At 47.4% G+C, this 27,782-nt stretch overlaps 1 protein-coding gene across 1 annotated transcript; it reads right to left on the minus strand.

Moving 5' to 3' along the window:
• Positions 1-794: 794 nt before the first annotated feature.
• SSPN (sarcospan) lies at positions 795-27,568 on the minus strand. Its single transcript, XM_063357302.1, has 3 exons — positions 27,053-27,568; positions 13,387-13,473; positions 795-7,992 (listed from the first exon to the last, which is right to left on the minus strand). Exons 1-3 carry the CDS (start codon positions 27,383-27,385, stop codon positions 7,627-7,629), a joined length of 786 nt encoding a protein of 261 aa, XP_063213372.1. The 5' UTR covers positions 27,386-27,568; the 3' UTR covers positions 795-7,626.
• Positions 27,569-27,782: the final 214 nt, after the last annotated feature.

The following is a 27,782-nucleotide window of genomic DNA, read 5'->3' on the forward strand; positions in this document are numbered from 1 at the left end:
GCCCCCGTTATCATAAAATCATAGACTGGTTAGAGCTGGAAGGGACCTTAAAGGTCATCTAGTTCCAACCCCCCTGCCCTGGGCAGGGACACCTCCCACTAGACCAGGCTGCTCAAAGTCCCATCCAGACTGGCCTTGAACACTTCCAGGGATGGAGCATCCACAACTTCTCTAGACAGCCTGTTCCAGTGCCTCACCACCCTCACAGTAAAGAATTTCTTCCTAATATCTAGTCTAAATCTCCCCTCTTTCAGTTTAAAACCGTTACCCCTCATCCTATCACTACACTCCCTGATAGAGTCCCTCCCCATCTTTCCTGTAGGCCCCCTTTTAGGTACTGAAAGGCTGCTATAATTTCCCCCCTTGCTTAGTGCAACACCTCCCAGGCACAGCCAGGTTCCCAGTAGCTGCCCACAGGTCCTGAATTTTCCCTTATTCAGGTGAAATTTCGGCAGGGCCTGCCTGTTCCCATCGTGCGGTAGCCGCACATGCCGCTTTGTCTAGTGAAATCCACTTGTCGCCGAGTATCAGGCAATTAGCCGGTGCAATTTTCAAGCAGTGGCTCTTTTTTGACAATTTGCTATGAACAATAGCATAATCAGTGACTGGAGCACATTTGGAGGAGAACTCAGGAGAAGTCTCTTGAGCCACTTTGCAAATCATGCCTCCCCTGCCCTGGCTAGGCAGGGGCTGCTCACACGCAGCCCGCAGAGCCGGTGCCTTTTTCAGGGCTGGTGGGGGACGCACAAGGAAAAGTCCCACCACTTCGGAAAATGGAGAAGCAAGAGAAACACTGAAACCCAGGTGGAGCGAGTGAGAAAAGTTTTATTAGAAATAAAGTGGAGATGTAGCTCCTGTTAATTCAGAAGCGCCGGCTTTTGTGAGCCGAGATCCTAGCATTTCCTTTTGTACGCAAGAAAAAAATGCTGAATCTGAAAAGAGTGGCCTTAACAGAATATATATGGATATATGAGTGCAGCCCGTAAACTGCCCTTCCCCGTTCCCCCCCAGCCCAGTTAGGCTGCAAAATTTAATTCCTGTGGCGACAGCAAAGTCTGTCAGTCAGCAAAAACCCTGGCTGGCTGGGTTTGGGAGACTCGGACCAGCAGGGAAGAGCCCATACAAATATACTCTTTTTCATGCTCCTGACCTAACAGCACCTTGGATCATGAAAACCCAAAGCGCTCAGGGTGCCCAATCTATGGTGGTTTATTTTCTGTACTGTATCACTTTTTCTCAGCGCCTTGGCAGGCTCGGGCAGTGAATCGGGACGGGAGGATTTCACTTTTCCATCAGCTCCCCTTGGTTCCCCTTGCGTGCGTGCTGCTCGCCTGCTTGGTCTTGCAAGGTGGAAGAGAAAGTGTAAATGTCTGTTTTCTATTATTTTCATGGTGATTGTTCCCTAAACTCTCCCACCAAATCCCTGTATAAAAATCAGCATAAATGGGGATTGCTGCAGGGCTTGGTTGACTCGGGTGCATTACGGATCTGGGCCACCGGCTGCCCCTACCCTCTCTGTGCCAGCACTGGCAGTCGCGGGGCTGGAAGAAAATGTCCAAAAAAAAGATGTGAGAGTGAATTGCACACCCTTTGGCATGCATGTGGTTCCAGGTCCAGCAGCGATGCTCCCAGCCAGCCCAACGGAGAGCAGATCAGGCAAAGGCTTCCTCTCGTCGTAGTTTTGGTGAAAGAGAAATCTTGCACTGAAGTAAGAAGCAATCCCCCTTCACCCAGCTTTGGGCCATTTAAAAACACGGTTCTCTTTACACGGCCACAGGGGGTGAAATGGGGTTACCAGCCTGCCGTGCTCAAATACCTCATTTCCAGGACAACCAGGGCTCTTAATGCCAAAGGCTGCCTTAATCAGTGTCACTCTCTATGTCTCCCATAACTTGAGGTCAGCCCAGCACTTGTCATTCATAATACATCTGACTGAAGGAGAGGCGTGTATTCAAATCGCCCTCTGCAGATTATTCTCCCCGCTCAGGCTGGGCTCCTGCTTGCGTTCGGCAGCTGGCTCTCAGACGCCCATGCCAGGCAGGAATACGCGGGTGCACCCAGGTGAAACAAGGAGTCATTTGTGGGCTTTGGTGGCTCTCAGCTCTGCGCTCTCTCTGCACTGAGTCACTGTCAGCGGGCCTTAATGGCTACGCTCTAATGCAAAGATGGCTTTGTGGAGGGGGAAAGCATTATGATAACAAATGAAATATGCATTGCTCATATCTTCATAAAAAAAACAAAACAAAAATGAACACATAAAAGAAAAAATAAATTCCCAGTCCCCCTCAATAAGTTTGAAATTTAGATAAGCCTTTCAACTGTTCGCTTGGACAAAGGCACAGAAACCAGGTACCAAAACCAAAAGAAAAATGTCTTTGTAGATGCAATCGAAAATATTTGACTACAGAGCCAATTTAGCAGTGGCTAAATGCTACTGATTAGTGATTACAGGAGGCAGCAGTGGAGAAGAGAGCAAAAATCCCGGGGCGGGGGGGAATTGCAGGGATCTGAGATGAGCTAGCACCAAAATGCATCTTCCTGAAGCCTTTGCTACAGGTGCTACAGTCCGCGCGCAGCCACCTAGAAACGAGCTCAAGAAGACGCTGTCGGCTGAGGGTACAGCGCTGCCTGACATGGCATGGCACAGGGCTTCCATACGTCTCAGAAAAACTTGGCCCTGCCTTGGGATTTATGTTACAGGCCAACAAGGAGAGGGATCCTCCAGTTCAGCTGCCTGAGTCTGGCCAGGAGCGGTGGGTCCCCGCTGCCTGCCGCGCTGCCCGGTTGCCTTAAGGAGGCTTCGAGCTTTGGGCTCGGGACTGAGCTGCTGTTGTTCCTCTGCACCTCCCTTGAATCCCCCTAAGCCAACACCCTTTGCTAAGACCGAAAAACATTTTCCAGACGCAAGCATGTGTACGTGTGTGGGTGGGTGGGGTGCAGGGGACTATGAAAATTTCAAGGGGAGGTATGACATCCTGGCTTTCTAAATATAGAGGACCTGAACTGCGGCTTCTCTCACACGCTAGCAGCGTGCTTTCTGTTTCAAAAGGCCCCCAAAGCAAATATCGCGCTGGCTACCAGCATGAAAAATTAAAAAAAAAAAAAAAAAAAGGGAAAAAAAAAATAGTCCTGTGAGTTGATTACGATTTCCAGTGCTCTTGCGCAGAGCTGCTTTTTAGGCAAAGCTCCAAGTGGTGCCCACGCAGAGCCGGCCGGGCTGGCGAGGAGCAGATGGCCGTCACGTAAAGGTGGCGGCGGGAGGAGTGGGCTGGTGGCAACCCCGTCATGCGGCTGGGGGCCGGCGTGGCACTTCCCTGCTGCCCACCAGAGGTGCTTCCCTGTGGCCCTCTGGCCCCTGTCCTTCCAGCAGCAGCAGCAGGGGAGGGAGAGGGGCGCAAAGTGCAGCCCTCCCCCTGCTTCGGGAGCGGGTGCCACCTCGGCGCCTGGTTGGGTTGAGAATGTGACATTTTGGCTCCATGTAAGGCGCCGCGTCTCGGTTCCCTTTTCGCTGCCGTTATTGTCGCTCCGGTATTTGCATAGCACAACATCAACGTGCCTCAGAGCCAGAGGAAAGCGGTAGCTGCTGCTGCTTCTCCTTTTAAAAAACAAGCAGTTATCCATGCAACACCATCACTGCCTGCGCGTGCTCACAGCCATGTCACCGGGGGGGTTACAGCCTTTGGAAAAGTTTTGCAGAACTGAATTTAATCGAGACTGATGATCTTTAAGCCAAACTATAAAATCCAATGGAGAGTTATATCCCAGTAATAGACCCTATTAGAGGGTCTAGCACAGTCTATAGAAAGGATCTCCTCTCTATTAAGTTCTCTAGGGCATGAGTTCTCATTTACACAAAGGGCCCTTTTAGCTGCGTAAAATGGCCATAAAGTAGGTGTAAAAATGATTGATGCCATCTTTAGAAACCCTTTACACTGTGAAAACAGTGTAAAGTGGCCAGGGTGCAAATGAGAATCACACCTGGGTTTGTGAGAGTAAATTACATAGAGCCCTTTGCAATTTCTGTGTGTCCATAGCAGTTTCCTACCCCTTTCTGCGGAATTCACACAGAGAATAAATTTCCAGGACTTAAAAAAAAAAAAAAAAAAAAATGTTCTTCAGCACCTCTGTCCTTTCTGAGCCTTTTAGTCCCATTCTTTCTCCTGGTGCAGTCCGTGTGGACTCGTGACACCAGGAAACGGCTGGGAGCTGTCTGAATATGCTATGGTACTTGAAAATCCTTTAATTAGTACTTCCCGAAATTCTTGATCCGAGCAAAATACTTGTTGTAAAACCATACCCAGGGGGAAACCAGTTACAAACGCTACCCTGTCCATTTCCTCCATCTCTCCCATTTGGATTTTATGTTCTTGGCATATATAAAGAAGAAATACAGAAGTTACTCTTTGCTAGATGAAAATGCCCCATATTTATTCATTAAGCATTAAAACACCAACAGAATATATGATGAATATTTCTTTCTTCCAGAGGAAAGGGTTAAGCTGCAATGTGCTGATTAGTGAACCGAACTCGGGGGCAGTGGCTCGAAGCAGTGGCTGTGCTGTTATAGGATCACAGAATGGTTAGAGCTGGAAGGGACCTTAAAGATCATCTAGTCCCAGCCCCTCTGCCATGGGCAGGGACACCTCCCACTAGACCAGGCTGCTCAAAGCCCCATCCAACCTTGAACACTTCCAAGGACAGGGCATCCACAACTTCTCTGGGCAACCGGTTCCAGTGCCTCGCCACCCCCACAGTGAAGAATTTATGGAGGCGCACAGCTTGCTAAGCGACTCAGGCTCTCTTAGCCACATCTCCTTTCTCTTCCCTGCCACCGCACCGAAGGCATTTGCAGCGACCCTGTGATCATCACTTCCATGTCTTTCGTGCTTTAGAGGAGTCCCGGCAAATTTAAACCCAGGGGTGAGTAGGCAGAGGCCAGGCAACGCGAGACCAGCCCCATCTAACAGGGGCTGGCCTGCAGGAGCCCAGCGCCTAGGAAATGATGGGAAACAGGGAGTGAAAACATGCGGATGAGATGGAGTTCAAGGGATTAAGGAGACAAAACCCCAGCTCTGGTGTAAATGCTGCTCGGATGGGACCCACCAGTCCTCTTCTGCACCAGCTTGCTGCCGCCAGCCCACGCACAGCACAGCCTAAGCTACAGCGCTGCAGACCAAGTTATCTTCTGAACAATGGGAAATTTGGGAAAGGGCAGGGTGGGAAGCATGCCCTGCTCTGCCAGCAGAGCCTTCCCCTTGCTTCGCCAGTGGTTGGGGCACAGCAGGAGGAAACCCCAAAGCTCAGCTGTTGTTCAGCCTCCCCTGGTCCCTCTCCTGCTTCTTGTTATTTTATTTGTGGAGAGGAGAGCCCACATTTTGGGTGCAGCGAGGGTCGTGTGGGTGGAAGGCAGGTATATCCTCTGCCCTACCCTTCCACAGCTGGAGTCATGCAAGGGGTGCGGGGGCAAAGCGATGTCTGAGTAGAAGCAGCACATGAGAGGCACCTCTGCACATCATCTCCTACTGGAGGCCAGCCCTGGCACCGATCCTTAAGCGCTGCTTGCAGCTTGCACCACCAAAGTTGGGGGAGACAAGCTGGTTCCTGCCACTACACGGACGGACCCCTGGTACCGGTGGCCAGGTCTCACATTGCCACCCGCGCACTCCACCTCTGCCTCGGCTCGCTCCAAGCATGCCTGGGAGCCAGGCTTAGGACGTCAGATGGGTGGAGACATCTGGGCAAGCGAATGGGCACCCTTGCAAACGTGCCCTGCAGCCATGCTTACTAGTGGCTGTTATTTTTAGGTGCATAAAAAAGGCCGTTTGGAAGCTGGTCTCAAAGACCTTCATTTTCTCAAGCTCCTTGCTTTGCAGCTTGGCAGAGAGCACCTTGGTGACGCTACGTCTACTCTAGAAGCACTTTCCATGACAAAAACTTGAGCACGTACACGGAGCAGTGCCCTAGGTGGACCAGAGAAGATTTAAATATGTTGTGATCTTCGGACCCTGGAGGTATGCTTGTCAAGCCCTGGGATGATGTGTGATCACCATATGGAAGACAGTTTTTGGGTAGCATTAGAGCTACTTAGACAACTAGCTTTTGCCAGACTGGGTTTTTGCTGCAGAAACTGTTTCTTCTTTGAAGATTTATAAAAATTTTATTTGCTTCCTCCTTGCTAATGATGATGGCACAGTTTTCTGGTATGTGATTGCTCCACCCCACCTCAGAAACACCCTTGCTCTGGCGGGGATCAGGAAATCCCTACTCATCGCAGGGCGTGAGCACCAGCTGCCTTGCCCTTGCACAGCTATCAGCAGGCAGTGCAAAATGCTGCCGACTCAAAATTGCTCCTACGTTTAGAAGTCCTGTGCAAGTGCAAGTGGAAATGACAGATTAAAGGACAAACCAACATGCTTGGCTCGGTATAAGGCTCGGTATAAGGCTAATAAGACATAAAGCACTTCTAGAGCCACTTCCAGGGTGCAAAAGCACTGTTTGAATGTGGTTTGTTACTCTATGCTGCTTATTAAGAAATCTCTTGCCCTCATTATTGTAAACGATGTCTTTGGGAGACTGGCAGTCTCTTCTTGCTTCCCTCCCTCCACCCCATTTTAAAAACATTCATTGTTGCGGGGATATATCTTTCAGGCCTGTTGGCCCAACTCCACTGCTGGTGTGTAAGGCTGATTGTCTTCAGAGGAGTTACACCAAAAATGCATTTGGCCTTTTGTGCTTGGAGTATAATTGGTGGAACTGGCTAGACGCCGGGTTTGGGAGACTGCAATTACAGCAATGTCAACATAGTTTTCAATGTGACTAGTGATTTAGAGTCCTCCACTCCAGGAGCACAACTCGAGGTTTCTTAAATTGATCTTTTCTCATAAAATGCCGAGCACTCATACTTCAGAAATCTGTCTGGAGTCTCAAGCAGGGCCCACCAAATCACCATTAGTAAACCCACTCATATTGTTGTTTGTTAGTAATTGGATTAGGTAACCTATATCATTAGTCACTCTGAAAAGCCTTATGTATATTTTATATGGCAGTTGTCAATATATTCACTTTGCTGTTGGTCTCAGCCTGCATTTGAAGATGTCTTGACCTCCCTTATTACTTTTCCATATGTAAATCCCCATCATGTTAGCATGGATTATACCCAGAGCATCCAAGAGACAATATATTCCCTAAGCATGATCAGCATAATTATAATTAAGCAGTTTGGACCAGATCCTTATCTGGTAGAAATCGGCATAGCTTCTCTGAAGGCAAGAACAGGTATCTACCAGCGAGGGAAATGGACCCGATTTCATAATGGCTGTAGCCCTGCAGATGAGTTGTTCCCAATGATTTTTTAAGCTCTCATTTTGTCTATGGCTACTAAAGAACCTCTTTGGTGAGTATTTGTACAGCAGCATCTTTAGGACTTTGTGACCTCTAGATAGTCTCACGAGGGATGTTTTGCAAGAGCAGCCATATGAAATGATTGAAAAAGATATTCATTAAAACTATGTGAATGTTCTTCCTTGTCAAAAACCTTATAAACACTCATCCATCCACAGTGTCTATGGTGGCAGTATGCTGACATTTTCCGTTCCCTGGCTACAACCTCCCCCGCCAGCCCAAACCCTACACTTTCTGTTGCTGGCCTTCAGTAGGAGTTAAAGGGTAGAACCGAACGCCCACATAAAAGACCTGGTATCTGTGTTTCCACATCACGAAGCATGCCGACAGACACACCAGGGCTGCGATCAGATTGAGAACCATCTGCAGAAGTAAGTACAGGTTGAGCATGCTGGTGAGGCTGCCACAGTCAGCTGCGTCCTGGTAGACGAAGGTCCTACCGAGGGGGTCTTCAGTGTCCAGCTTGCATTGGCAGGACTCGAGGATGGTATCACAGGTAAACTTTGTCATCTGCAAATAATGGTGCGCAGCAAAAGCCACTGCCAAAACACAGGCAACCAGACCCAGGGCACTCAGGAGAAAATACATCAGCTGAAAGAAAGGAAAATAGGAAAAAAAAAAACAACCTCTTTTTGCAGCTACACGAAGAATGAAGAACACAGACCGAATGCATGCACATGTACTTCACAGGGAATGCATGCATTCAATGGACTATCTGGACACTGTGTGCTTCAAAAATTGGAAGGCAGCTATAACTCCCCGGCGATGCGAAGTTCAGCAGGTCATCTCAAGAACTAGTAATTCTGCCTTGCATATTTTATACGAGTATTGCCTTGCAATTTTTGAGACCTGATAATAGCACCAAGAAATCTGTGTCTCTATACAGCCAGAAGCTTTATAGAGAGGGAGGGAGCATCTTCCTCTACCATTGTACCGGCATTGGCTAGACTTATAGTCATCAGCTGAGATAATTAGCGGAGAGCTGAGCAGAACGAGGCTTGGGCTGACATCTTATCCCAGGCTGCGCTGAGAAGTAGGTGTTTTTGAAACTTTGCTCAGGTGTTATTCCCAGCTCTTGGTTTACGTGCCCAAACAAATCTGATTTAGACTTGCAAATCATGCAGGGAGGGGGCTGATCTCCCGCTTGTGGCCCAGTGAATGCAGCCAGCCTGCTTCCTTCCCAGGTCCTGCTGTGGAGTGGGAATGCAAATCTCCATGAGAAAATGCATGTTGTGCTCAATCTCCTTCCAAAACTCGCCCCATAAATGCGATGGAGAAGTCTTTCAAAGGCGTGAAAGAGCGGTGAGCACCTTTCATTTCCCGGTGCTGCCCCTGCTACGGCGTGAGAAGGACAAGGGTCTGCTTGTCAGCCCTCCTCCTCCTCCTCACACCAGTGGCAGCTTTAAAAGAGGGTGGCTTTTGTCGAGGGCAGCTATGCAGAGTCCACCCCCGCAAACGCATGGAAACCCGTAGCGGCTCGGAGCCCTTGTCACTGCGGGTTACACCTGAGACCTTTGGATACCAGAGCATATGGACTTCCTTTGCTTTTCATAGCTGGAACTGGCAGTTGCTGTGCTGCATACAAAATATGTGTGAATGTATATTAAAGTCATATTCTGTGTTTAGCCAAAATAGCATTTTTGGTTCTGTTCAGCACTGTAAAAACATTTATTTTTCTTGGCGTCTTATCTGTCAGACACATGGCATGGTTGGGAATCTGTTATTTTAAACAGCAGCTTCTCTCTTTCTCTCTCTCTCTTAACCTCAATACCGCAAGCAAACTATCAATATAAAAGCATTTTTATGACCTTGAAACTCCAAGTACGTATCTCTTGATAAAATTCACACTCCTGGTGTATTTGTCTTGTATCAACAGTGTGAATCAATCTTCCTATTCAGTTGCCAGCTTGAAAAAAAATATTTGGGCTTATTGCAATTCTTAATACATTTTCTCCCGCGCATCACCGAATTCTTACAGCAAGATCTTAGTTTTCAAGACTTGGCTACTATTAAATTTAATGACTTCCCCTGCAGCTCTAAACCAAGGGCAGCTTCAAAACGAGGGTGACTCTTATTAAATGCAATTCTTTTACCCCCGTAGCTTTCAAGGTAAAGGTCCACGGTAAAGGTGAAGTTGGACAATGGGGACATCTCCCCGTACAGAGCGCTACTGACTGATGGACCCCCTCCAAACAGAGACGTGGTAATTCATAAGACAATGGCATTACTTTAAAAGATGGTGCAAATGTGTTTGATGGGGAAAATGGAAAATAGACAAGCACCAATGACTGTTCCTCTTCTCTGAGGGATGAAAGTTGTTCTGTGATGTAGAAGTCCCAGTGGACTGGCTGGAAGTCCCTGGATTCAGACCAGCAGGAGACAGAACCAGGCCTCCCTAATAAATGAGATATTAAGCTAAGACTACGAGATGTGCCTGATTCTCCCTGGCAGGTATTTTATTCAGCTGCCAATTTCGATCCAAAGTTGGGACAAAATAGCGCTAAATCCACAGCCTAAGCTACACTCCAGGTACGGTAAGCAAGAATTTGCCTGTTGTGTACCTAAAGGGAAGGAAATCTCAGAATTCCTTTGAAACACACCAAATACACAGGCAGCTCTTACAGCAAGCCTCAGAGGCGAATAGAGACGCGTGGGGGACATAGGGCAATTTCCAAATGGCTTATTATTCTCACAAGATGTTTGCAGAGGAGTCTCTCTGCGAGCTGCTGAAAATGAACACATTTCCAAATATCAGAGGTAAGGCAAATGCAAATACTGCCTGTGAGGGAGCACAAGGCAGCGAGCGCTGAGATCCCATCAACAGATTAATCACATGCCAGACCCAGAGGCAACTTCAGCATCGCAAATACAACCACGTAGTGAGCTCTGCCCAGGAACCAGAACTTGCCACTGGAAAACTGTTTTTTAACAGCCTGAGAGAGATAGTCACTGCAATTGCTGGTTAAATAGAAGGAGAAAAGGGAAGTGGGGGAGACACAGCATACAATGAGGTCAGAGCATGGCAGCTCATCCTCCTTTGGGTTCCTCATATGAGGAAGAAACGTTTTAGCAATATTTACTGGCAATAGTTTTGCACCGTGCCAAAAAGAAATTAACCTAAGATGTATCGCGTTCTTCATGGAAAAGGGTTCTCATAGTTATCAGGCGTGAAACCAGAAGGGTTTGCAGACATGGATCCAGGGGACCCCTTCTGAAGGTGGTGGTGGCTCAGGCATGAGCCCGGGCAGGGAACAGGAACCGTGCTGTGTGTCACAGTGTGGGTTGCTGGGGCTGGGTGGGCAGGAGCAGAGGGTGTCATGCTACCGTGGGAGATGCCGTGGTCAGCACCGCAGTGATCTCTCAAATGTTAGCAGATAGCCCAGGAAGTCCACAGGAAATCTCAAGATTTTCCTATGTGGTCTTTCCTTTTTTTTCTTTTTTGACGAGGGAGAGGATCTCGCCTTTTAAATAGACACGTAACATGCTGCTTTGCTGTAATGCAGAGCACGCTTCCTGCAGACGCAGACACGGGGAGGGGCAAAAATTCAGCCTGGGACTTGCCATTGTCCCCCCAAAGGGCAAAGCCACTGGCCCAGAGGCAGTGGTCTCCCTCTCTCACAGATGCACAGGGTGCTGCGGACACCTGCGGTAGTCTCAGGAAGGGATTTCTGCTGAAAGCTGTTCTAACACCTCCTTTTTTAACAGGATCCAGGGCTCGTGCAAGTGTGAAATGAATGAAGCAGCTGTTGAGAGGGAGGAAAGCAGAGAGAACTGCATGGGTGTCCTCCCATTTCCCACCCCAAGGGTGATAGGGTCACCTCGGGGGTTGACTAAAATCCCCCAGGCCTCTGTGTGTGTGTGGTCCTCCTCCCAAAGTGCCCCTTGGGCTATGCAAGGGATCCTGCGGTCCTTACTGCACTCCAGGGAAGGCTGGCCAAGATTTTCTTGTAGGATGATGCTCAGCAGCCTCAGTGGGCACCAGCCACTAGTGTGAAGGCAGGGCCTGGGCTGGGGAGCAAGTCTCCAGGAGGACAGTCGGGGCAGATAGGACTGAGCCCAACCATGGTGCTGGATGAAGCATCAGAGCCCTGAGGAGGAGAGAATGACCCAAGTTGCTTGGCTTTGTCTCATGATCGTAATTTTGGATCCTCAGCCTTGTCGCCAAATAGCTAATGATCTTTTTTCTTTTTTTTTTTTTTTTTCAGAAACAGACATTAACTGATATTTGAATATCTGAGAAGTGATACTGGAGATTTAGATGACTCCTGTGTGATCAAAGCCCTGGAGGAGCCTTTTAGCTCCTACTTTGTTGAAAATAGGTACCCTGCAGCCAGAAGCTGTTTGTCTGGACAGGCAGCGGGGAGGGACAACGGGGGATAACAGCTCCCCATGGGGGACGTGGGACAGGAGAGGTGAATAGCCTGGGAATGATCAAGTTTTGTGGCACGCTGCAAAAGGAAATGCCGGGAAGGTGGATGTTGGGGAGGAGGGTTCTTTGGGTAGCCAACAGTCCATGGGCTCTTGACTGAACCAAAAGCCTTTCAAGGGAGACTTTAGCTCTAATTCTGCCAGGTGATGAGGAACAACCCATTTTACATCGCCTGGGGAGCGCTTTCGAAACGTTTATTTTCTTGCGGGAGTGATGGCTCATGTTCCTCACTGACAAGGGTGGGTGGCGTTGCTAAGAGTGGCAGAGGCATCTGAGCTGCCCAGCCCGACATGCCGTTCCCACCACGAGGGATGACTCCCTTCCTGCTGGGATGCCAAGTTCAATTTAATGCTGCAGGACAAGCAATAAAAAGCCTGGCGTGGCAGCTCCCGCCCAGCCCAGCAGCTCCCTGGGCAGCCGTAACCCTTACTTGCGGGTGTAAAGGTGACGGGGCGAGAATGTAAAGGCAATCAAAGGGCAGAAACAATTGTTCTTCTTCTCCCTTTCTTCAAGTAAGTACGGGAGAAGCTTGAGAGAGACACAAAAGACACACCGGGGTCTAATTTCTAAGGGAGGATGAATGCCAGGTTTCGAAAAGCCGCTCCTTGTGTTTGATTTCCTTCTGCCTTTCTCAGTTAATAATCACTGTTATTTTGTGTTGCTTGCATCGGTATTTTTCTTGGTTATTACGTGTCTGCAAAATATTAAGAGCCCTGAAAATTACAATAATAAGGAAAAACAGCCCAGAAAAATGGTGTTAAAAATGCCCCATCCCGAACAAGCGTCCTCAGCCTTTCTTTTCTAGTCACTTACGGGTGTCAACGAAGCAGAGTTTGGGGGACGGAGGCGGGGCGTGGTGCACGGTTTCTGCATCTCTCTTGCAATGCTCAGATGGGAATTCGCTTCGTGGAAGAAGGCTTGTTCCCATGGTTTGCTCACGCTTCCCCGTGTTCGCTAATGCCCAACCCTAACACAGGGCACCATCCACTGAGACACAGCCGCCGGTGCTCAGGTACAGCCTCCCTCTCCCCGTCTATAAAGGCAGGCAGGCAGGGATTTCTAGCCACACTTTCTAATTTGTTTGTGCCCGTGCAGTTTATTTTTTTCATGGTGAGGAGCAAAACTGCTGGGAAGATGCTCCGATGCTTCTTAGATCACATTAAAAATTAAAACTTGATTTAAGTGGACCCATTTCATGCCACCGTACTTCTTACCCAGCTCTCTATGAATATCTCTACTTAATAGTAACCCTTGGTCTTTCACTGAACACTTCCAAAATTATTTCAGCTTTGTTGATCTGAATCTCTTTGATATTCTTAAAACACAGAAAATAAAACGGTATCGTGTTCTGATGTGAAATATTTGTTATTAGAGTTTCCCCTGTATAGGCTACAGTTTCTTCCTTAGCTGCCTGGAAAATACCAGAAAACCATTCTTGCATTTCAGGTGCATTTTCACTTCTTTTCATGTGGTCTTAAAAATATCCCCCGTATCAACTTTTCTGATTATATTTAACGACATGAGAAGAAAAAAAAATTTTAAAAAAGTCAAGGTACCTTTACTGTGAACTGTACGCACGTCTTCTCATCAGGTTGGTACGAAATACACAGCATAACAAATCCCACTAATGACACCACACAGACCTGCAAGGGAAGAGAGGTATAATGTGTCAAAGTTTGAAAAAAAAAAAAAAAAAAAAGGACACAAAAATAAATTCTTTTCGAGCCAAAACACCTTGCTGTGTTAGCAGGGTCGTAGCTCAAGGAGCAGTGTATAAGCGAAGTCGTCTGAGCAGGGGTGACAGCCATATGTGTGTGAGATCCTCGCATGTGTGGAAGCACTTGTGAGGAGGGAAGAACTTCAACCTTCACTTTACAGACACTGAGGCACAAAAAGCTTAACTCAGAGGGACTTTTTGAATCAGACCTACAAAGACGCAGCCCAGCGATAGCCTCTAGGATGTGTTTCACGTTTTTGTCCATGTAACTAACTATGAAAAAGGAGCAGGCGGCTTATGAAGTTGGGCTTGCAAGCCCAAAGAGCACCATCCTTTGTACCCCTGGGTGCTGACAGAGTTTTTATGTCACCAGTGCACGTTGTAAATCAGCAACCATAGCTGCCACTGGAGAAGCAGCAGCACAGTTTACAGCAGAGGCTTTCAACCTCTCCTAGAGTGAACACCTTACCAAAGAAGACATCTCCTCTGTAATCTGAGACTGCATTTTAGCCCTGTGGCAGTAATTGCTGAAGCTTAACACTAATGGAAAAGTATTTATGCACTTTATTATTCATTTAGCTGTCTATATTATTAATTCTGAAGATTGAGATTTATTTGCAGGAGCAGATATTCACTGGTAGGCATTTTCCAGCCACGTAAGGAGGGAAGAGTCTGCTCCGAGGAGCTAGCCCGATAAATACCATTTCCCTTCTTAGGCAGTGTTTTCTGGGTCCCCCCATGGTGCTAAGGACTCAAGTCAAGTGCCTTCCTCTCCCACAGTTTTGGAGGACCAGCGAGCAGATTGCGCAGGAGGACGCAGGAGCTGCAGCTCTGCAACCAGACTGCTGCTTTTTTGGCAGCTCCTCCCCTGCCTGGACAAGAGGAGCCGGGTCCTCAGGCGCGTGGTGAGGGCTCCCTGTGCCGCTGTGGGGCTGCCGGGGCTGGCTCAGGGAATGAGAGGGATCCTGACTGCGCCCGCAGAGGGAGAGGGCGTTGCTGGTGGCTGCAGCCGTGCTTGGAGGAACCCGTGAGTGTTTGGGTTGGAAAAAACAGGTGAGTCGATGGCATGCATGTGTTTTTAAAATGCCATTTCATAGCCAGCCTTTAAAAAAGGCCCAGATGTGATGAGCTTTTGTGGAATGCTTTCAGATATGCTAAGGCTTGTCTTCACGTGGCACCGGGAGCAAGCCTTGGCATCCTGGTTATAACTGATAGCTACTGAATTCCCAGTGACCACAGCGAGAATCTGTAAATTTTTTCCCCCTTGCTTTTACTGTGAGGGTTTTTAAGGCTTCTCATTAATTTGAGGCTTTCTGCTTTCCCAGACCAGTGGGATTTGCCTTCTTGGGCCAGACCTGGACGCGAGTTGCCTTTGCTCGGGGGTGGGACGACGCCATGGAGATGCCTGCAGGAGCGTGGGGCTCCCTCACTGCCCCATCCCCCCCTGCTCGCTGCAACGCTACGGCAGTGCTGTTCACATCCAGATTTCCAGCTCCACGGGGAACTGCTCGACCTGCAGCGAAAAACGCATAACTGTCCTTTTAGGCAGCAATGGTTAAACACATTTCTTTTATGATCGGATAAACAAAATATGAAGCTTTTCTTTATATCTGCATTGTTTGTGTAAGGCACTAGACAGCAGCCCTGTAAAGGGAGAGTGCCTCTCAAACACGGATAGTCATGTCCCTCAAGAACCCGTGTGATTAATAACACTTTTTCCATAAAGTTTTATTTCATGTCATTTCGGTAGGACATGAATAGGAAGTATTGCCTGAGAACATCTCTAAAGAAAGCGTCAGTATTATTTACTCCTTTCCATGTCATGTGTATTTATATTCTGGTCCTATGACTTACACATGGCCTCCAATTTATTTGTTTTCTTCTTTTTATTGTTGACAGCCATAGCTGACAGGGTTGTTGGGGGAAAAAACAACCTTTCTTGTCAAAGGTCCTTCAGTGCTGGGCTTTTTTTTTTTGCCCTATAGTGCTTCTGTGTTACTCAACCACGTTTTATTTCTCAGGATGAATCGCCTATGTCCTTGGTCCCTCGCACTGTATATTAATCTTTTAATTCAATTAACATGCCCATAAAACTTAAATCTTAAGGAGATCATATCTCTAGTAATATCCAAATGATAAATTCCCCCAGCGGCAGTGGCGGCTGAAGGAAAGAACTTGCCGCAAAAACTAAAAAAAACCTAAAAAACTAAAAAAAACCCTAAAATAACTAAAAAAAGATTCCCCCACGTGAAATCAAAGGGGCTGCTCACGTCAAAGATAGACCTAAGTATTTTCAGGATCTGGTGCTGAAGGATCTTGTTATAAACAATAAATCAAATTTGCTTTGCTTCAGCTACACTAGTGGGCATTTACACTTGCATGAACCGAGGGCCAGATTCGCCTCCAGGTTACTCTCGTGAGACATCATGGGACTGTGCCCACTCTCCTATTCCCATTCCCATTTTCCCACAGAAAGACAACAGAGCTGCATTCATTTCCGAGAGCAGCGCCAAATACCAGCGGTGGAATTTTCTCTCTACCATCAAGTGCCTCGTACAACTTCTGCAAAAGCCCTATCGGCTTTCAACGCGGCAGGATCAGACCTCCCTCTTCAGAAAGCTTCCCATACAAAAGACTACCGTTTAAAAGGATTTCCATTCCTGCACGCGCTTTCTAAAGTTCCTCTGGGATTTAAATAATATACTCAGGGATACTTGAAGAGGCACATTTGTAGAGAGGTATTTATAAAAGATTACACTGGGTCGGGATTCCGGCAAGTCATGGCCGGGATATTTCAGAAGGCTTAAGTATTTCTTTTATAACAATATCCCAACTTCTTTTTTTTTTTTTTTTAACCAGAGATGTGTGTTTTTGTACGTGACGGTAAAAAATAATGTTGCTGAGAATTATGACCCATATCGGTTTTACATTTCAGTTCTTTAAAGGTAAATTCACTCACTGGAGCAAACTGAAGCGTGGAACATTTATACAGAAAACAGCTTTATGCTTCTATTTTATACATTATTAATAGATCAGTTTTGAATTATACCTGTGAAGTGTAATAGAATAACTATAAAAATCCTCTAGTAAATATTCGTTAGGACCCGCTAAGTGACTAAGACAGCTGCCTCACAGCAGGCACGTTACGGATGCTGTTGATGCTGATTGCTAAGTAGCATTAGGTAATCCTGCATCCCAGTGCTTCGATAGCCACTGCAATATCCCAGCGCTAAGCACACATTTCCTAGGCCTTACTGACTAAGCACACAACATAAAATGCAATTGAACTTGCTTTAGCACTCGCTTGCCACCAATCAATATGCATGTGTTATACAAATAAAATAGATTCTATAAGAGCTGCAGAGCAGCAGTTAATTAGATCAGCTCTTGTAACGGTTATCTGGAAATCTAGAAATATGCATTTCTATGCTGAGTGAATTTCAACTCAAGTTTATTTCAAGATCCCGTATTTCAAAATTTTCCAGACAGACTAATGCACCCTTTGCTGGATAGGCAGTGATGAGAAAAGTTATCCAAGGAAATAATTTAAATTTAGAAAAGTACTGCCTAGAAGAAGACCCAAATGTGATACAGATGTACTTAGGAAGGCTACAGACTTAATTTTGGTTAAGACATACCCTGTGAAATCCCCCAGTTCACAATCCAGGGAAAACAGCTCGTTACTAACCTGGCTGAAAAACTTAAACATTTATGCTCTAGAAAAATTTCAACACTATTTCTTTTTAGCAGGAAGCAGTAGACTTTCCTTCCATTGGCCAGGAACATCCCAGGGCTTGAAAGTGACTTAAAAATTATTTTTTTTTTAAATCCCAAACAAAATAGAAGTAGACCTTTTCCAGGTGGCCCCCACCCCAAAGAGGGCTAGAGCCTGTTGTCGTGAGAACTGAATTAAGATGCTACAGATTTCAGCAGGAATGGGAACTGATTCCAAGAGCATTGAAGAGTGGGTCCCAGTTGATTTGCCTGGGAGGATACCCGGACCCATGGAGATCCAGCATGCAGTCCTTGGCTCCTCAGGGCATTGGCAAACCAGCTCTCCCTGCACGCGCACACAAGCTAGCACAACCGGCTGTTTCTCACAGCTTGGAGCCTCGCCTGCTGCTGCAAAATAGATGGTTCAACGGAGAGGCTGCAACCATACTGCAACGCACGTTCGGCACTTGCAAGGAGCATGTCTGTACATATCTCCATCGCCTTAAAACCAGAACTCAAGCAGTAAAGAAGATCGCTCTCAAGCTTTGTGCACCCAAAATCCTTCACCACCAGCTTTATTTCAGCTGATCCACCATGCTGAAGAGTGCCGGCTGCCACCGAAGCACGGAGGGCTGACACCCTGTCCAGCATGGTGCCAGCATCCTCCTGCACTAGCCAACCCTGTCCCTCCCACTAAACTTAATACACTTCTGAAAAGCGTCACCGGTGAGAAAAACAGGCTCATCGTCTCCGACAGGAACAAACACAGGTGGCAACGCAGAAGGGTGCTTGGACCAAGCTCACAGACATTGCCGCCCAGTAGAGGACCATGAGGCTCAGGGCAAGGGAGCTGCTCTCCCTGTGCTCACCTCCCTGTGGCTCACCCGTGTCTGGTCCTGCCAGGACTAAGCACAAGGGGTACGAGTGGCGCAAGGACACCCCATGGTAGTGATGAAGATGGTTACGGAATGTACAGAATTGGAGACATATGAACACATAGGGCACAAATTTCCACTGTGGTTTGCATTCATTGTCTTTACACGCTGACATATTAATGTGCTTCACTTTATTTTAACCCATTTCAAAAACACAGATTGCTCTAATCTCTCTGCATCTCTCTCTTGTACATTTGTGAAACTGGTTTTTCTTTCGTTATGCTACAACTTTAGTCTGAGCGTTGCTATAGAATATGTGGTTTTCTCCAGCAAAGCGCTTCCTACCCAGAGCACCTTGTAAACCCTGACACATGGGTAAAGCGGGAGAGTTGTCAACATCCACCAAGATATGAAGGAAGGAGGCAAAAATCTGGTTCAAAGGAGCGTCTTGGGTCTACACCCCACCACGAGACAAATGCTGCAAACACTCACAAAGACACAGTATAGTTCATCTGCTCTTTAGATGGGGGCTTGTTAGCAAGAACCTCTTACAACAACCTTTAGGGGCAGGAAGCAAACATGCTGGAGGACAATACCTCTCAAATATGGGCAGTGAAACGCCACATGGCATTGTTGAGACCCACGGGTGGACTCTTCCTTTCTAATAAGAATGTAAACTCTCAGACTTCAGGGGAAAAGCTGCTAGTAACAGAATTAGGAAGAAATTTCCATTACGGACAAGCTATTTCATAGTTTCTCACTTCAAGACACTATGGATCTTTCTGTTTGTAGGGACAAGGGTAAAGAAATTATGTCTCATAGCTATCTCTGAAGACTCTTGCTTAACTTCAGAGGCAATACTTGGCTTGACAGCTCACCCGCCTCATCAGATATGGCAAGGCTTAGCTCCCCTACACACGTTTGGAGAAGCCATGTTATCCACAATTTCACAATCCCACTGAACATAGACTTTGATGCGAGAAAGAAAATGTTCCCATTGGCTTTGCCATTATGAACCAGGATCATCTCTGATCCCAGACATCTGTACAGGCTGTTGCAGACAGCCACACTGATGTTCGTTCGCTTTATGAGGTTTGAGGAAATGGCAATGAAAGCAGGTGCTACAGGCAGCTTTCACTGCTAGCTTTCATCAGCCTTGAGTCTCACTACCACATGTAAAAGAAGCCAGTCTGCCACACAGAGGGATTGCACCTTAATGGTTTTTCGTCTTACAGATTTCATATTAGATTTAAGGACAGTCTAGTTGCATATAAATTACTTCCAGAAATAATAGTTGTACTAATAACGATAAACATGTATATTGTGGTTGCAGGCAAAGGCCATCTTCATCTACAAAAATCACTTCTTTGACAGCCATAAACTCCCATTATAACCGACCATCCCTGTCCCACCTACAGAACTGAATATTTATGTCTTTACTACAAGTCCCTTCAAACCATGCAATAACACACCATGACAGATACAAAACTTTCTTTTAAATTCTGTAAAGTAATCAAAACCCTGCAAGAACATTCATAATCAAATGAAACCATATTTTTCTGTAACGATCTTTGCTGTTTAGGTCAGTCGCTCAACAGTGGAAATGGTCACTTGTGCTATGGTGAAATTCAACTCCGCCGGCAAAGCACTGTGAAGGCTGCCATCACTTACAAAGTCAGGAGCTGCAGCAGCAGTCCGTTACTGCCCTTAAGTCAGAAATATGGTGCTGGGTGATCAAATGCCCGAGGGAGCAAAAAAACCCATTAAAAGGTCCCAGAGCCAGCAGTGATTTGCAACGTGAAAAGTGTAGCACGGCTAAGAGTGCTGCATGAAGTTGTGGTTTGAGACGTGTCCATGACTACGAAGCTATGGAAAGCCATCAACTCTACAGTCACAAGGTTGCCTAGACTAAGGAAACCTGTTTGAGCAGTGTCTCTCTCCAAATCTCTACTTAGGCTTTTTGCACAAATATATTCCGGTCAGGAACTCTGATTTTCTCCCTTCTTCCCCTTGAGGCTGTAGCTAGGCCAGAGGGCTAAACCACAGAGGTGTCCAGGATCAGCGCTTGGCCAGGTATCACACAGACCTCTGGTGTGGAGCTACCTTCTCAAACCATTCTGAAAGGTGATGTTTCAACATTTTTTCCCCTCAAAAATTTCCACTTTGTAACGGATCAAAATTTCAGCTCATCAGGCATCAATGCAGAGTTACTCTTAGAAAATTATCAGATTTAATCACAGAGGGCTCGGAAGAGTACAGCTCTGGTGCTACGTACATATATGGCTATAAACAAGCACTGGAAACCTCACCAGGGCATATTTCATGCAGCGTACCTCGTTGCATACCATCCAGAGTTTCACATACTTTGGAGAAGGTTCAATTAAATACCTAAACTTGGAGGATCTTCTTGAAGGCAGTCCTCCCTCAAACCTTTTGATGTTTGCCCATGGCTATTTGAAGCTAACTTGTATAAAAAATGGATGCCTGCATGACTATAATTTCCATTAGCTGCTTTGATGGCACCAGTTTCTAAGTGTCACCTTTTATTAAAAATTGAAATCGGTTTCCCTAATAACAAGTAAAAGTTAAAAACCCAGCAAGGCTGTATAGGAGGTAAAGCCTGACTGAAAGCCACCTCCACAATTGCTGCAGGAAAAGGTGTCAAAAGCAACAACAGAAAAAACCAGCGAGGGGCCAGGGCTAACAAGAAAGCGTCTCTCTCCTTTCAGGCTTTAAAAGTGAACATGTTCCAGGGGTTTTTTAAATACTCAATCATGCCCCATATCAATATGGAAGGGGATCAGTTGCCTCTTTCTCTAGCTGGGGATGCCTTCCAATTATTGACCCTCTCTAGGAGGATAAAAGGGTTGCCTCACGCATAAAGCAGTTGTCTGATGTTTGGCAGGGCCACCACCGTGTAGTTGGAGCATCCGGCCTTGTGCAAAAAATGTTACAGCCAGCAGGTGGGAGGATCCGGAAAGAGAAAGGCAAGAAGGCTGACAGGGGTTTACCTGTACGGGCTTGCCTCATTTTATCATGCGAGAGACCATCTGCAGAAAGGCTCTTAGGTGGAAACATCTACAGAGCCTCATCTGCGGGGAAATTGTCAGAGACAACGTGGCCCTTGAATTGCTTTGTTACACTGAGACAGGGAAATGGTCTAAATTATAGGAAGCGAATCCCTTCTGGTTGAGAGGAGCATGGGTCTAATCAACCCCAGCTAATCATCAGGATGCATTAAACCCCAGTTTCTCCTTTAGATCACTTTATAGCATAGTATCATCCTTTTTTCACCAGGCGCCTGTATACAACGCTTCATCCTTTCAGCATCCGTCTCACAACATTCTCAAAGCTTCTCCTTAACAGTTACACACATCACCCTCGTACCCATTTTCAGGATGAAAATCCCAACCCCTGGCCTCTACCTGTTGCCATCTTCTACCATTTAAAAAGTGTTCAGCCTAATTTTAGGGGCCTTGCTGCTTCCCTGGGAACCGGGGATATGCCGGAGCAACTTTGCTGAGAGCTGTACGAGCCAAAGAAGGTGGTGGGTGCGGGGAGCTTGTCACACCACCTTCCTGCCCTTCTAGCCCCCAAACAACATGAACCCTGACAAGCTAAAGAGGCAAAGGCTGGGCCGGCGCCGCCTGTTACTGGCAGCGCTATTGATTTTGGCACTCAGGTTTACCAGCCCATGAGCACGTGCTGAGTCAGTGGCACGACCCACCATCTGAGTCATACTCTCATGCAGAAGCACATAAATCAAACAAACATCTCAATTATCAGCATCTGATAGGGCTGCGCAGCATCGGGAGACAGTCCTGGCTGTTTGCTACCCATGTTGCGCTAAGCATCGAAAGATCTTTGAAGCATGAAAGCCAGCCAAACTCCTCCATCCAATCCTGATGCTGCCACGCAACGCGCTTCACCCCTCATCTCCTGCAAATGGTCCCTCACAGTTGGGTTTTCCAGCCATTGTGGGATCTTCATTTGCCTCACCTATCCTTGTCTGTGAGATGCTCAAAGCGAAGAATTTGTTTCCTTTGGTGAAGGTTTTAGCTTAAATTTTTTTAAAGGTTCTTTAAAAAACAAACAAACAAACAAACAAAAAACCCATAAAAACTTAAAGTGACATAAACATTTCTAACTCCAGGTAAAAGAAGAATAATGAAATTGCTTTTTCAGTTAAAAGTCTGCCTGCCTTTTGCACCACAAAGACCCACATCAGCCTTACTCCACCAGGGCAGAGAAGCCAATGCTTGGATGCTGGTGCCAAAAAGCCATGAGCCATGGCTAGCCCTTGGGTAAAGCTCAGCGATCCTCTCGCCTGGGGAAAGACCTGGGGAGATGTGGCTCTGAAGGGCCTGAGCAGGGAGAAGCATCAGAGGTCCAGGGCTGGGAGCTTGGCCCGTGGCAGATATTTTGAGACACTTTTTGCAATAAAATAAATGACAGCTGGAGCCACGGTTGCTGCCTTGAGCTGCATAAGGAACAGATTTTTTTAAAAATATTTTTTAAAATCCCGACTTTATGTACATCCATCCATACATATGGATTTAAAATAACTTTCTGACAGAAATAATAAACACCCTGGATAATAATTTCTGATGAGCGTTTCTGTAACTTTCTTAACTGCCTGAGTCTGCAAAACGGGGCTGAAAGGGAGCATGTCTATGAAAACTCTGATACTCTCTACTTTTGATCACAGTGGAAATAATCTAAGAGCAGATTTTTCGAGGAGAAATACATCGTTTCTTCTTCTGGGTGTCAAAAGGCCACAAACTAATGAAAAAGAATGAAAAGGATGCCATTAATATCTACTGCTTCTGCAACGCTTTTCATCCAAGGATCTCAAAGCAAGGGGTGACGGATAGCCATGATTAACCCCACTTTACAGGGGAAATAACAAAGTCTTAGGAAGGTTAAGTAACTTGCCCAAAGCAACGCAGCGAGTCAGTGGCAAGATACGGAAAAAAAAAATAAAGCCCTGCACTCCTGGGTGGATTTGTGAAGAGTTTGTCCAAGCTCCTTCAAAGCAGCAAGAAGGAAGAGGCCGCTGTGGCGATCCAGCCTGCAGTTTCGGGTGCTGAGAACAAGTCTCACAGAGGAGCCGGACCACTGCTTCAGACCCGGACACCTTCCCTGTAAATGGCTACAGGTAGGCATAACAAATGTCACCCTCACTGTTTTTAATTGCATTTATCAGCCTACCCCTAGCAATGCGGCAGAGGCATTTTACGGGGCATAGGTTGTTGAAGCTGAAGCAGAAGTAGTAAATCACACAGGCTCCGTGGTTTCTTTCCTTTAACAAACCTTTCCTTTGGTTTCTGACTAATGCCCCACCGATTTCGGATGAAATGCTTTTTGAACTAGTAGGTTTTAACCGGGTTTCATGGTGAAATGCCCTTGATGCAATGCAAGCTCTAACGTTTCCCGCAGCGGGAGGGAAGGGCTGGTGCCAGGCACCCTTTGGAGCAGAGCCCTTTGGTGTCAGGGGCATCCTCCGCTCCCTGTCAGCAGATCGCTGGCCACACTTATTCCACGGGATGGAGAACCCAATCCCCAGCCTGCGCTATCCTCACAAACCTAGCTGGTCAGGTTTTGAACTGATTTAATTTGGACTGCCTCGCAGGCTTTTCCTCAGTAGCATTTTACTCCAGCTGCTTCTCTAATTAAGTTCCTTTTCATTCATGGTAATGCACTAAAGCACTTGATTTTCAGCAAGGAATGGTGTCACCATTTTGCCACTAATAAAGAAGAAAAAAAAAGAATCTTTCAATCAATCAGGGTCTATTTAACACATTAGCAATTTTCCTTCATTTTTCTGTCATCCTGCATTAACAGCTGTGGGGTCAAATCCAGCCCTGGTGTAATTCCAAAGGAGTAACACTAGGAATGAGCTTCGTCCATTATCTCTAATGTTGTTAAAAAGGTCTCGATAATAGATTTTTTAAGTTCTTGATTCTGAATACTAATCAAGTCCTTTAAAAAGAACACTTGAGTGGGATGCTACTAAAACAAATATGCTCTGGTATTTTACACCACATCTTTCTGTTCTGTTGCTCATTTCTGTGTGAATAAATGAGTTTCAGGAAGTCACTTTCTGCCACGAGATTTGTTCTTGGGCAACACGTGGGTCATCCATCCCCTACCCATATGCCCTCCATGCAGTCGCCCACAGCTGCCCAAGAGCCAGCTCATAGGACGTCCAGCCACACGTAAGATGTCCTAGCCAAGGGTCCTCCTTCATGGACCAGTTTCCCCCCAGCTCTCCGGAGGCCGGTCCTCAGCACGCTCCCTGCCACAGCTCACCAGCAGCCCCCCGTGACCTGCACACCCAGAAACTCCAGCTCAGCAGCTCCTGGCCATCTCTGTCCGACGTCCCAGTGGGCACCAAGATGTCCATGAAGACATCACAGTGGAGGAACAAAGTAAATGCGGCATCGTGTTGCATCTCTTGCATTTTGCCCCTCAGATATAGGCTTTGCATTACTCCCATGGTGAATCCGCCATGGCCAGTGCTCCACATGTACTCTCTTGCTAGGAGGCTCTGGGGCTGCACCACCACCTCAGCCTCTCCTCTCTAGCACTGGTTTCCCTTTTACCACCCTCTGCTGGTGTTAGACCCCTCTTTCCCTCCTGCTTTGGGCTGAGGGTGCAGGAGAGCAGTGCAGCTCCCCAGAAGCCTACCTCACCATGTCCCCCCACCACACAGTCCCTGCCATCACGCTGAGGGCAAGCAGGGGGACACCAAAATCCATTCTGAGCCAGGGAGGAATCAACCCACACGTGAATGTGCCGGTGGCTCAACATTGCACCAGAATATCCAAGGTGAGAGTCACTAACTCAAACCGTAGGTACAGTAAGCCCTGCCCATGGGTCCCTACCTGCAGCCCACAGGGCACACTGGTCTTCCCGATAGCCGGGGCAACCTGTAATATGAAGCAAAACGAAGCCCTGACCCTCACAGCCAGCACGGTCCCAGGAGATGTGTTCCCCCAGGGGTTATCCTGGCTGGCTGGCGGGTGCAAAACGTGACCACCACGGCTGAGAGATGAGTTTTGCTTTGAGTTGAGGACTAGCTCAGGAATGCACATGGTGAGTTTTGCCTGTTTTTCAGGGGGGGACTCTGAAAGCGACTGAGCTTTGCCTCGTGTGGGCATCTAAATGTCACTACTGCTGGAGGCTGCTGCTAAAAACAAAAGGTCTTCATAAAGTAGTGACTTTGGTGGGGTTTCAGGCCTCCTCAAGGGACATCGGGTGTATGTGGATGTCTCAGATGGATGCAGTTTGGATGCTGATGGCATTCATATGGGCCAGGGACTGCTTCCATGGCTTTTCTCACATCCCTGGCCATACACTAGTCCAGTCTAGCTCATTCTTTCCCCGGTCCTTGTGCGTCAACTTTTTCTAGTGAAAAAGCTATTTCAAACCTGGGATACTCCAAGTGCTGTCTGGAGAAGAAATAATCTGACCTTCAGAATCCCCAGATAAACAGGAGGAGCGAAAATGTCACATGCTGCTATTTTGCCATCTGTATTCCCCCCCTGGCTTGTAACAGCAAAAACCATGGGAGGAAGTTCTTCTCCTGAGCAAGGGCAGGATCTCACCCCGTGAAACATTGCTAAACTCTTAGATACCCCTCTGGTCAGAAGAGAAACAAGAAGGGTGAGGTGAATTACAGGAGCTCTTCTTTCGGGAGCTCATGGCCTGCTCTTTCCACTCTTTGCAGGGTTGCCCAACAGGATTAATACAGCAAACCCCAAACGGTTCAGGTGTTCAGATAATCCTTCAGCTGGCAAGGAATTACATTTATGGGAGATCCCCCCACAGCTGTTTAGCATATCGAGAAATCTTTAAGTACCTAAACCCGAATTTATTTGCTGGGAGTTCTTACAATCTAACAACACCCAAACCAGTGCTAACACGTCAGTATATATTTACCTGAAGCCTGCTGCCCAGGAAAAAAAGAACCTGCATACTAAATTGCATCCATGGCACGTCCCAGGCTCTTAATCACCGACCCTGTCTCTCCACAGGCAAACCGCACGTCCGCGAGCACACGGCCAAGGGGGGGACCACACCACGCATGGCACCGAGACCCTGCACCTCCTCCCCACAGCTCTGCAGGGACACTCAGCTCTGGGGACCAGCCTGGGCTTCCCCACCAGCGATGCCTTCCTATTTACGCCCGGCAGGACCCTGCCCTTTACCCCATCCCTGCCAGCCCGCTCAGCGAAGCTGGTGTGTCACTCGAAACTGCGCGTGACTTGGCGGGAGCCGCCGGCGGGCCCTGGGATGAGCTCCCATTCCCGGCCACGTCACCCACCCGCCAGCACCGTCCCCCTCCCCACAACCACCTGCAGCCTCTCCCTCCCGTGGGGGAGAAGTCAGGGAGCAGCGGGGAGGTAAGGAGTTAAATCACAGCAGTTCTTCAACACAGCACAGAGAGGAAGCTCAAAAGACAGCCATTTCTCTCCTCTTACTCTTACCAAACGCGCCCGGCTAAAAGTTGCGAGTAATAGAGTTATGCTCTCACTTCTAAAATCTGATTGTTAGGGTTCGGTGGGGAAAGAGGGAAGGCAGTGTAAGTAAGTAATCAACATTTTTTTTCAGCATCACCAGGCAGGAGTTCACTGCAAAGCACAAGCTAATACATACATCTAGTGAACGGCAACCCTGTATTTTATTTAAGGTCTGTCGGGTATTTCAGGGAAGAAGATGAAAGATCGTGTTATTCTGCAGGAGGCAGTTTCCTTGGGAAAGTATACCCAGACATTTAATCCCAGGAATATTTATAGTTAGCATAACTCAAATGGTGTTGTGCATGCAGTTGGTTAGTCTAAAGTGGAGCGTCATGCAGCTTGCATTAATGTTGGCAAAGGCACTTTAGGGAGAAACAGACTTTATGCTTACAATTATCCCAGCCCAATATGGAGTGTCTCTGACTAGCAGAGAAGAACTGATGCCTGCCATAAGGAAGCCCAGCACTGTTACAGAGATGCCTAATGCCAGCTGTAACAAAGCAAACAGCAGCGGGAAACGGCAGCCACAACAAGTGTGGGATTCCTCCTCCTGGCCAGTTTTGGGATCCCCCTTGGTTTTCTTCTGCTTCTTCTTCTTCTTCATCGTGGACTCCTGCGTCTTGCTCGAGCCGCTGCTTTTCTCCCCTTCGGGTGCCTTCCCTGACTGGCTCTGGTTATTCAGGGACGTGCTGTGCTGGGGTTTCCTCTCCTCCTCCTTTCCCATGCCGATGAACTTTAGGTTTTCACGTGCGTGTGTGTGTGCGCGCGCGCTGATGGGGGTGGGAGTTTTTTTGCCCCCCAAAGCTTCGCTTTGTGCTGGCTGAGTCGTTCCTGGTATTTGAATCAAGGAGGCTGAACAAATATGGAAAACATTTGGAGCAGATTGTCAGAGCTTCGAAATGCCACATATAGCCTGGAGAAGAGGGGGATCCAAGGGGGGTAGCGAACTGCCAACGTGCAGGCGCCGGCTCTGCACGGGGGCTGGCTGCACACACGCGGCTGAGCATGCGTGCCGCCACAGCTACCGGGGTGTGAGCACACACGTGTGTGCGTGCTTGTGGAGGAGCTGGAGGGGCAAACAGCATGCAGAAAGCCTGCATTGCCAGCTGCTGAACGGGAGG

Source organism: Chroicocephalus ridibundus, chromosome 1, assembly GCF_963924245.1.
Source record: "Chroicocephalus ridibundus chromosome 1, bChrRid1.1, whole genome shotgun sequence".
Classification (NCBI taxonomy): Eukaryota; Metazoa; Chordata; class Aves; order Charadriiformes; family Laridae; genus Chroicocephalus; species Chroicocephalus ridibundus.